Here is a 12698-nt window from a genome sequence, read left to right on the forward strand (position 1 = left end):
CATTCTACTTCATAAAAATCAAGCATTAGTACTTCTCAGGCCAATGAAAGGGTGGGACCCCTTGTTCAAGACCCAGAGTCAGCACTTAAGGGAACAACCTCTCTACTATCCTTGAAAGTAGGTAGGAGTGAATTCCATCTTGCACCATATGTCCCCAACTATCTACCCAGTCTTACCCCTAAAATGGAGGTTTATTGAGGCAGCGCTGTTGAGCCAACCCTCACCTATGCAAATCTAAGGATAATTCCAAATAAACAGGAGTTCATAGTTAGCTCAGGATTAAGGTCAGATTACCTAGGTCATTGCTTTGAAATAGTCAGCCTTAAACAGTAAACAACGTTATAAAGTAAGAGTGACTGATTTCGTGGTCCGATCTTGTACAAACCTATTGCTTAGGACGCCCCCACTCCTCATGTCATAACATGTACGAATTAGGATCACATCGTCTGTAGCTCTTTACAACTCCTTGTAACAACTACAGAGTGGGCCACATCCAATAGGTTTACCAGAATAAGGCGCCCAACCTCATTCATATACTATAGATCATTTTGACTATTTATTTGAACCTGATCCACTTTTATGTCTCCACATAAGGTTTAAATACTCATGTAATAGTCATGAATCTTTTAGTTTATTGGATTTATTTCTAAAACGAAATAAGCAATACATATATTCAATAACAACTTATTGAATTTTCAAAATAAGTTTTATTGTTTACAAACCATGAGTTCTAGGACATAAAACCCAATATTCTAGTGGTCTAGGAACCGTTCGTGAGAAGATTAGAGCTGATTTGGAGAAGATTTGAGTCTACAAAGGTTGTATTTCTTCTATCCCTTTGTAATTAGTTTTATTACATGCTTATTCTTTGAAATTAACCTAATTAGAGTACTTTAGATCTGTTTTTTCTTCCGCTGCGCATGTGTTCATTTCATTGGAGTACTTTCTGAGCATCCACAACTCATTGTTCTTCTACCAAGATGCCCTAACATACCATTTGCAGCTTGCAAACATTTAAACTCAACAGACTTTGAATTTGATCTTGTAGTCCTAAATTGAAAATTATTCTTCACTGCATTTATGTAAAATCACTTTGAAAGCACTACTTTACTTTCAAATACACTTTTTACCTTCAAATCACCATGAAAAAAAATATCTCTTATGATGAAGAAAAAAAAAAAAGAACCTAAATATAACATTCTATCACCATCGTCACCTACACTACTAATAGCAGTAGAAGACCCTTCCGAAGAACATATACTTATATGAGCAACTAATGGATGTCTATCGATTACATCTTTTGCAGGGATCGAATCCCACAACGGAAGCATTTTGTTAGAATGCCTTGCATCTATAAATCGATTTTACATTAAACAAAATCATTATACAAAAATATATATAAAAAAAATGTATAAACATGTAAATTAGCACGCATTAAGGAAAAGATTATAATGATTCTCACCTATGAAGATTCCTAAGTGCCATGAACAATCCTCTTCTAGTTCCAACGAACAGATCTCCAACTATCCTGATCATGAACAATTTCTTGAACAATCTCTAATACTACTACGAGAGTAACCTCGTTATTCTCTAGGATTCCAATAGCAGGATAGGTGGTATCCAACTATTGGGAAAGAGAGAAGAGAAAAGGGTTTTGGAGAGTAGAGAGGATTCTTTTAGAGAAAATTCTGCACAATAACATTAGGGTGTTGTGTATTGTCAGTCTTTCTCTATTGGGAGTATTGTATTGTGTGTATTTCCAAAGGGCCATAAGGAGGTCTTTATATAGAGAAAGGTCAAACCCTTTTCCTAATATTTTTCTTTTCTACAATTAATTAAATAACATTTATTTAATTAATTAGCTCATTTAATTAAATAACACTTATTTAATTTTAATTTGCATAATAATTAAATAACTACTTATACATTAAACCCAATTTAATATATATATTTAATTATCATATACATCCCATGCATATGTGTAAAACCTCTCTATTAATTAATTCTTTGTGAATCTAATTCACTTGAATGAATTAATTTGAATCTTATTCAAATACCACTTTCCAATTTAATTATAGAGCATATCCATAATTATATATTAATCACAGTAATATATAGTTTTCTCAAGTTAATTTGAACAATTCATTATCCCTCTTAAGTATCCTTTAGTGAGCTAACAAGAGGATCTGATGGACTTGTAGATCAAAAATAGAACAATATGAGATTAATTGACTAAACTCATTAACCAAACTAATCAATAATCATTAACTGTGGATACACTCCATTAAAGACTCACAGCTACACTTTTCTCACTACAGATATATTTTTGTGTCCATGGATATAGACCAATACCAGCAAATTAGTTCTTCACGAGTGTTTGTAACTCCAACTGGATCAAATTACCATTTTACCCTTAGGTTACCTTTGACTCCTTAAATACCGGTGCTCCTCTAATGAAAAACCTGTTTATGGTCTAACCAATAAATAAAAAGCCCTCTCAGGTCAACGAGAGGGTAGGGCCCTTTGTTTAAGTCCCATAGACACCGCTTAAGGGAATACTCATCTACTTACCCTTAAGGCAGGAATGAGTGAAATCCTTATTGTATTATTATGTTTCCAGCTTCTCACTCGGTCTTGTCCCCAAAAGGGTAGGCTTATTGGGTCGACGAACTGGCCACCCTCACCCTTGCAAATCAGAGGACAATCCCTCGTGAACAGGAGTTCATAATATACTCAGGATTAAGACTAAGTTACCTAGATCATCCTATTGAAATTGAAATCTGACTAGTCAACGGTGTTACATCTATTGGTTACTATTTCGCGGTCCAGTCTTATGCAAACTCATTGCATAGGATACCTCCAATCGTGTTGGATCATTACGATTGTATGAAATACAAAGTGAGTCGTATCCATAGTATTACTAGGATAAGGTACCCAACCTTATCCTTATACTGTAGACCCTTTAGGTTGTATCTTGAACATTGATCAATGTATGTCTCCACAAATAATTGAAGACTCATAAGACAACCTTGAATGTTAGTTTATTGGATTTAGGGTTATTAAGACAAAATAGACAATAATACAAGCAATAACATTTATTGAATCAACTTTCATAACTTTTAATTGATGACGGTCAATTAATAACATTACTACCTACGAGGTTTAGGGCATAAAACCTAACATCTTTAGCTAAAGTCATATACCAAAAAACATCTTTGTCCTTTTTTATTGGAACCACGATTTGAATACTATTTTTACCAAAATCCAATAAAATTGACAAATCTACCAACTCATTCAATTGAATCTCTTCATATATTAAATCAAATAAACCATTAAAGTCTATACAATCATCTACCAAAGTTTCACCTAAAGGAACTCTTATCAAAGAGAATCCATTAGCGGAAGCACGATCAATCCAAATTCATTGTGACAGAATTACAAGCATTCACAATCATACAAACTAGTTATGCATCTTCTAACAAATTACGACATGCATTTGAAATTAATAACAAAAGGGACGAGAGACATACCTGTTAGGATTGGTGTCCTAATTCTCCTAGAGTCTCGTAGGGTGTAATATATACACATTATTATGAATAAAATAAGAGTTATTTTATCTGGTATTTACTCATATCCAATAAACAAAGCTCCATGATTATTGTATGTAAACTTAAGCATGTATATGAGATATACAAGTGGATCATGCCTTAAGTGATAACCTAAATAGGTATATAGTATAAAGATTAAGGTAGGATATCTGATCATGGTGACACTATGGATACAACCTGCTTTGCAAGTGTTGTGAACTACTACAGATGGTAGATCCTGACCATTCATGTGGAGACATGCGAGCGGGGTGTTCTATACAAAGAGTTTGTATAAGACCGAACCATGAGATGATTTGTCTCTGTATATAACGCCGTTGATACTGGAGGCTTACATCTCACCTAAACGACCATAAGGTGTCATGACCTCAATCCTTAGTGTTTTGGGAACTCCTGCCTTTGAGGGCAGTCTTTTTATTAGTATGGGTGAGAGTTGGTCAGATTGCCAATTCAACATGCCTACCATTTTGGGGACTTGTCTGATTTGAGAGTTGGGAACTCAGTTACACAAGATGGAATTCACTCCTTTCCCAAAATAGGGGTAAGTAGATAGATTGTTCTCTTAAGGGTGATTTCGAGACTTGAACATAGTGGCCACAACTTCTATTTAGAAAGAGAGGACTCAGTCATAGTAGGACTATGACTTATGTTCATTAGAGGAATCAGTGGTACTTAAGGAGTAGATGTAACTATAGGGGCATAACGGTGGCCTAGCTGTACTTACGAGCGACCTGTGAAGGGTTATCACACTGTTGATTGTTAAGATGGACACATAATATTTTTCTGCGATAAGGAGAGTTCAGTTTGTTGGTTTAGTGGAGTGCCGACAGTTAACGGATGGTGGATCCCGTGACTAAAGAGTTTAGTAAGTTATTCACATTACGTTGGAGCTTCGAGCTATAGGTTTATAAGGTCCCCTTGGTAGCTCAATGGATTCAAGTTGAGGATTAGTTCTTGGTGTTGAATTTGAAATGTTCAAATTGACAATAGGTAATTTGATTATATATGGATATGATCAGTATGGTGTATGAGATTACATCAAGTGGAGGATTAATGTAAATGAGATTTACATTAAGGACCATGGAATAGAAAAAGAGCTATGGTTTATATGTTTCATGAGATGAAATATTAAAATATAGGTTATAATATAGTATGGTAAGTTGGTTATATATTATATATAAATATATATTGATTGTTGGATAATTATCTCTTTTTCTCTAATAACCAATTGAGTGGGAGGTTATTGGTGGTTTCATGGTAATCGTGAGATAAAAGGAAAAATATTTTCCTAAATTTAGTATGTTGATGATTGAAAGAGTTTCCATTCTCCAAAATTTCTCACGGTTGGCTGTTAAGTAAATACAATTTACTAAACGACAACTGAAGAGAGACTAGACAATCGTGGAATGTTTCTATACGATAGTCACTCAGCTGACCGATTAGCTAAATGATCGTGGATCTTCTGCTAAACGATCACATAACGTTTGTTAAATGATTGGGCATCGTCTATACGATAGACTTTGACATCTCCCACTTGCTCAATTGTTAACACGATTGTTCCTTCGGTCTCGTCCTCTAACCAAGTCCACACAGAGCCCACACTTCTGGATTCTCACACCGAGAATACCAAGGTAGCCATTGTGGTGGTGTCATGCTCAACTCGACATTAGTCGAGGTTTTTGGAGGCCGTTTGTGGTGTTCGTGATCTGGGTGATCATTATGTTCGAGATTGCTGTGGATCGTGCAGTGTAGGGGTCATAATGTTCGAGCATTTGGGTTTATTGTCTTGCTGTGATCGAGCATTTGTGATCGAGCATTCGTGATCAAGGGTGTTGAAGATGAGTCTTCAAAGGTATGTATATTCTTTCCCTTGATCGTAATAAAAACATGTTGCAGTTTCGTTGTATGCATAGCCTGTATATTTTTGTTTCTTGATTGTAATTGTTAATGTTCATATACAAATGAAATTTGGAACGATCCTTCCGTTGCTCATGGAAATCTTCATGTTTGATTTCCTTCAATACCTTTGAAGAACTTTTCTTCTATAGATCTCTCGCTCTCGTGAAGACCTTGGATAGCACTGTCTTGCTCTCGCCCAAATTGTTTACCCAATCGTCTAGTGGTCAGAACAAACAACCTCTCAGACACTACTACTCAATAACCTTGATATTCTCGGAGTGAGAATCCAGAAGGTGTAGGCTCTGTTATGAATTTGGTAGAGGGTTAGAGAAAACTACGATCGAACTATATGACCAAGCAAGTGGGAGAAGGGAACTGTCTATCGTATAGACTGTGGTGCTTGATCGTTTAGTAAATCTTAGCAGGTGCACGATCGTTTAGGAAAAAAGACTTGATCATTTACACGATCATTTAGTGCAACTCGCTTGCCACACGATCGTTTAGTAAAAAGCTATATGATCGTTTAGAGAATAGCACATGTATACGATCGTTTAGACAAACACTTGAAGGTTGTCGTGTAGTCTCTCATGAGCTAAACGATTAACAGTGTACTTAATGAAGCGATACTTTACAAAATGAATTTTTTTTTCATTTTATCCTTCAGTTATGAAAACTCAATACAACTCCCACTTTCACACACGGTTAAATGAGAAACCGCCTACAATTATCATATAATTTTTTTAATTATAAATAAATATAACAACTAACTTATCATATTATAGTTATAACCTATAGTTTTAATATCACATCATATGTAACATTTAAACCATAGTCCTTTTCTCCTTTACTTGATATAAATCATATTTATATAAAATTCCTCTAATTAATGTATCTCATACATCATATTAATTATATCATATATAACTGAACCAGTTTAATCATATCATATATAGTGAAACTCCATCTAGTCAATTTAAACACTTCAAACTGACCCAAAAACTGATTCTCAACTTGAATCCACTAAGCTACCAAAGGAACCTTATGGAACTAAAGCTTGAAGCTCCAACGGTACGTGAATAACTGACTAAACTCTTTAGTCACGAGATCCACCATCCGTTAACTGCCGAGCACTCCACTAAAGACCGACAGCTGCATTCTTCTCATGACATATATATTTCTGTGTTGATCGGATATAACCAGTCAATAGTACGATAACCCTTCACAGATGCTCGTAAGTACAACTAAGCCAATTTACCGTTTGCCCTTGTAGTTACATCTAACTCCTTAAGTACCACTGATTCCTCTAATGAACAATCTAGCATAGTTCTACTATGAGTAGATACCTCTCGTGCCTTGAGAAGGTGTGTGGCGCCACATTGTTCAAGTCCCAGAATCAGCCTTTAAGGGAGCAATCTATCTATTTACCTCTTCTTTGGGGAAAGAGTAAATTCCATCTTGTGTAGCTGAGTTCCTAGTTCCCCAATCAGACGAATCCCCAAAGTGGTAGTTTTGAGTCGGCAATCTGGTCACTCGCACCCATGCAAATCAAAGAACCGCCCTCATAGGCAAAAATTCCTAACTCATTCAGGATTAAGGTCATGTTATCTATTGTTATATGAAATGAAGTCTCTGTCATGAACAACGTTATATAATGAGACTAAACACTTCGTAGTCCGGTCTTATACAAACTCCTTTGTATAGAACACCCCGCTTGTATGTTTCCACATGAATGGTCAGGATCAGACCATATGTAGCACGTCACAACACTTGTAACTATCTACAATGCATGTCGTATCCGTAGTGTCACCAGGATAAGGTTTCCCTCCTATATCCGTATACTACAAACCATTTAGGTTATCACTTTAGGCATGATCCACTTATATATCTCCACATACATGCTTAAGTTACAACAACAACCAGGAATCTTAGTTTATTGGTTTGTGGTAAAGCAAATAAAATATCTCATATTTCATAGACAATAGTAAAGAAAATATCTCATATTATTACATCACAAGCGTTTGTTCATACAGATGTTTACAAACTACAAGACTCTACGAGAGTTTAAGGTATCAACCCCAACATCACCAACCTCATAATACTCATAACAGTGATAGTCATTCCACTATCCTTCATAAGAAAACTATAGGAATAGTCATGGTATTTTGCAAAATGAAAAAAAAGGTTATATAAGAAACTCATAATGAAAATATTACTAAGATTTTGTAAGAAACTCATAATGAAAACATCCAATAGTGATAGATATAAATAGAGTTATATCTTTGTCTATAAGTGATAGACATTTATAGAACTTTATCACTGTCTATCTGATAGACTCTGATAGAGTTCTATCTTTGTCTATCACCGATAGACAAGTGAAGGACAAAGATAATGATAGGCAAAGATATCTGTCTATCATCACTCAATCACAATGTATAGTTCTATCTCGTTGATATAACAAAATACAAAGTAATGAGTTCAATTCAAAACAAATAGGAAAAAAGCAAAGAGATAGATAAAGATAGAGTTCTATCTCTGTCAATCTGGGATATTAGAGATAGACATCTATCTCTATCTACTTGGGATAGTTAGAGATAGATATCTATCTCTGTCTATCAATGATAGACATAGATAGGCTTCTATCTTTGTCTATCACCGATACACCCAATCACAATGATGAGTGATAAACAACAATTGTTGTCTATCAATGAATTGTTCTATCTTGCTAATACAATACAATACAAAGTAGTGAATTAAATTCAAAACAAAATAAGGAAAAAAGAAAGAAATAGACAAATATAGGTGTCTATCTCTGTCTATCAGTGATGGACATGGATAGACATCTATCTCTGTCTATCAACGATAAACAAAGTTAGGCATCTATCTCTGTCTATCTGTGCTAGTCAGAGATAGAGTTCTATATTTGTCTATCACTGATAGACAAAGATAAAGTTCTAGTGATAAACAAAGATAGACTTCCATCTCTGTCTATCAATGATAGACAAATATAGACTTCTACATTGCCTATCACTTTGTCTCTTTGGTAAACCTTTGAATTTGTCAACTAAATATTAAATGAAGATTTAGAGTTAATTTTGGGTTGAATCAAGCCAAAACAAATTGCAGATTATTGTTTGCTTGTTTGTATATTTTACGAGTTTTTATAAACATATCATGTGCCTATTAATTAAATTTGATTTACTCGTAGGATTCTGGTGCTGATTGGAACGAGGAGTTTGTGTAAGTTGCGTTATAGATATGCATATCTTCTTTTTTATAACAGTTGAATAAGATGTTGATCGTGTTCAAATTTTAAGAATTGGATGTTCCAACCATATAAGCTATTATAAATCGAGTGAAGATCAATCAAAGGTAGAGTTCTATTTTTGTCTATCCTTGATAGACAAAGATCAACGTCTATATCTGTCTATTTGAGATAGACAGAGATAGAACACTATCTTTGTCTATCTAAGATAGACAGATAATAACACAATACATCATCAATCATTTATGCACTTTCGGTAATATCTATGTGTTTATGAGAATCAATCATTTTCCGTTGCTTGGGAAGAAATTATGAAGAAGATTTTGAACACGATCAACAAAGACATTACCATCGTAATTCATTCGTATAGACATTACCAGGAAACGAAATGTGAAGAAGAAAAAGAAACAGAGTCAAAAAATCCAAAAGAAAAAAAAAACAACTAAGAAATTGATTTGAAACTGAATCTACAAAGTATTAATGCTTCCTCACTATTTCACATTTCAGTTGTCTGTAGAGGAAGGAGAAGAAAAAAATGGAGAAGAAGAACTCTACCTATGATCGATGGAATCAACGAAGAAGAATGAAAACCTCTGAGCTGTGTGGTGAAGAACAATGAAATAGATCAATGAAGAAGAAGAAAATGAATTGAAATCAGCGAGGAATTGAAGGAAAGTGTGAAGCGAAGAAGAAGAAGAAGAGAAAATCGCATAGAAAATCGGCGAAGGTAGTTTTGAAATTTTTTAAAAAGTTTCCATTCATATTATTTTTTTGCTATAGTATAGCATGTAAATAGTTTGTATTTTTTTTTTCCACTTTTGACAATTCCTCAAAATTTTAATATAAGTTTATAAATAAATTAGTAATGGCTCATATTCAACCTAATATTTAGAGAATAACTAAATATATTTTCAATCACATTTTAAAAATTTATTTAAATTAGAATTTAATTTTCGAATATGCTATTAAAGACATATATGAAAACATGAAATACAACTATTTGTCATTGAATTTCTTATTTTCAAATTTCTGTTTTTAGATTGCTTACCAAACAAGCCCTAAATTTCTAAGTAAAAATCTTTAATCCATCTTCATTAAAAGAGTAACATCCACCACTATCTTTAATATATCTCTATTAAAGAGAACAATCCCTTTATTTCTTAACCATTATCTTTAATGTATCTTCTTCTATAACACATTCACTATGCATAAAAATAGGGAAAAAGAAAGAAAAAAGAAAATAAACTGAAAGTACAGTAAACGTGTATCATTTAACCTGTAATTTAACCTTAATATATCATAGTTTACAACAAAGTAAAAAAAATACAGTTAACAATGATGTGTTTTGGGTGGGTAAAATATAGTTTAGAGACCATTTATCAGATTTAACCAAATTTTAAAATTTTAAAATTATGTAAACTAAATTAAAACTTTTAAAATTATAGGACCAAATTGAAACTATGTTTAAATCATTTAGACCAAAATTTTAATTGGTAAATAATGTGAGTGAACGAATTTAAACCTCTAACTTTTGATCACAGTATAATGTATTATAATTAGATTAATAATTTAACTTACCACTTGTCTTGTTTTGAAATGAAATTGTATATATATGTATATAGATTTTAAATATTAACATTTATTCGCTTGTTCAATTTGTTTATTTCAAAATTATTTTACTAGTATAAAATATGTTCGTCGGCTTAGATGTCAAATAAGACTTCAAAAGATGTAATAGAGAGTAGTTTTCCTTTTCATTTTATTTTATTTTTTGATAAGATAATATATGATAGTTGATGACATTGTTTAGTTATGTTCACTTTATTTATTATTATTTGAGTTTTTTTAGAGAAGATATTTTTTTGAGTTAAGCTATGCTCACTAATTATATAGACTAAAATATAGGATAATTGAAGAGAAACATTAGTATGGTACATAACATGACACTAGCTTTAGAGAGGTCTACTACAACAACGTTACGTGACATTTAATATATAAATATGCAACATACATGCAAAAATAACACAAGCACTACACATATTACATATATATTCTATTATATTCTATTATATTCAATGACAGCCTCACCGCTCTCAACCTCCAATGGAAGCCGTCAATGGCGGCACCGCCGCCTTTATTTGCATTTCTTCTTCAATCCGACGCCAAATACAACTAACTACAGTTATTGGTAATGAAATGATGTGCTTATTTCTATCCAACATTTGCTTTCATGGCGAGTTTTCGTCCCATCCTCCGCGTCCGGATCCGTAGCCCGAACCAAACCCAGAGCCACTCCCCGTGGAACCTCCGCCGCCACCACCGCCGCCGCCGCCTCCTCCTCCTCCTCCGCCGCCGCCTCTGCCGAACGCTCCGTCGCCTTCTCCCTCACCATATCCTTCGCCTACGCCCGAACCAAAACCGGAGCCGTAACCTGAACCAGGATACAGTCCTCCTCCTCCGCCGCTTCCGCCACCGCCTCCCCAGCCTCCTCCTTCACCAAACCCTCTCCTTGGCGATCGGGCGGCGAAGGCGAGGTCCACGAGGAACAAAGCCAACAATGTAGCCCCAATCGCTCCGCTGCACGCCATTTTCAAATCCCAAACCAGAGGGCTTTTGATCAGAATAATTGTACTACCCGTGAATTGAAAATGATATTCACTCTCTTTACCCGAAAGAACTCAGATGGTGATTCGATTCGTCGATTGATGAGAAGATTTGGAACGGGAGCTTCCCTTTATATAGGAATTCGAAAAGGTAAGCTTCTGAAAACATGATCGCAATTCGTATTATATTTCACACTGTGATTATGATTGAAAAACGTGTCTCTGTTTTTGGTGGTGGGGTCGCCGGTGGACGGTGGTGCTGTTGCTAGTGACAGTTTTAGTGGGCAAAAATGTCCACAAGTATTATTAATTAATGGATAATGAAAGTAGAATTGATCTGTGTGTGCATAAAATAACACAATGTGCTAGGGTTCATAGTTTCAAATGCCTGAGCTCTGAATTCGTATGATTTTATGTTTGAATTGTGTGAAACAATTAGTTGAGAAGCATGCATACATGTTTAGAAGGTATTATAATAGAAACATTGTGCAATAGAAAATATGAAAACAATGGCATTGCATATAAAGTATGGTAGTAGGTAGATACTGGCACCACAATTGACTTATGAATATGTATATAAATAAATAATATAATCATGATGCTCCCACTTTTGACTTGTGGAGAACCTTAAAAAGAGACATTGGAAATGGGACCAATGAGATGAGATATCATACTGTTTCTTTACGTTTCATGTTTGGATTCTCAACCTCTTGTAGCATTGTATGAATTATAATCAATGTCCAAGGTTCATTATCCAGAGTTATAATATATATATTAATCAACGCTCAATTCGCATAGTGCTTGTACTATCGACTTCGAGATCTAAGATTCGATTTTCCTATCCCACACTTTAATTATAATATCTTTAATATATATATATATATTAATAATATAACGTCTTTGTTGTTACTAAACATTTTTGTTCAATGTTAGTCTGATGCCTTTTTTCTATTTACCAGATGTTAGCAATCTTATAATTTAGGCTTCATTGGATAATCATTTCGTTTTTTGTTTTTAGTTTTTGAAAACTAAGGGGGTGTTTGGGGCAATAAATTAGTTATTATAATCCTAAGTATTATATATGGGTTATGATAATTTATGTTTTGGGTGTAGATTATTTTAGTTTTGGTTATAATAGTATATGTTTGGGGTATAAACTATTTTAGTTTGACAAGGAAATAGTAAACACTGTAGCAAACAATAAAAAAAATGATGAATGTAAAATAGTAAAAATTGTAGTAAATAGTAAATATGGTAGTAAATGAGGGTTTTGAAGTAGTGTTGACTGTAGCTAATTGGAGGTTTTGAAATAGTCTTTATGTAGCAAGA

At 34.0% G+C, this 12698-nt stretch overlaps 1 protein-coding gene across 1 annotated transcript; it reads right to left on the minus strand.

Annotated features, from left to right (window-relative positions):
- Positions 1 to 10994: 10994 nt before the first annotated feature.
- Positions 10995 to 11354, minus strand: LOC120076168 (glycine-rich cell wall structural protein 2-like). Its single transcript, XM_039029936.1, has one exon. It carries the CDS (start codon positions 11352 to 11354, stop codon positions 10995 to 10997), a length of 360 nt encoding a protein of 119 aa, XP_038885864.1.
- Positions 11355 to 12698: the final 1344 nt, after the last annotated feature.

This window comes from Benincasa hispida, chromosome 4, assembly GCF_009727055.1.
Source record: "Benincasa hispida cultivar B227 chromosome 4, ASM972705v1, whole genome shotgun sequence".
NCBI lineage: Eukaryota > Viridiplantae > Streptophyta > Magnoliopsida > Cucurbitales > Cucurbitaceae > Benincasa > Benincasa hispida.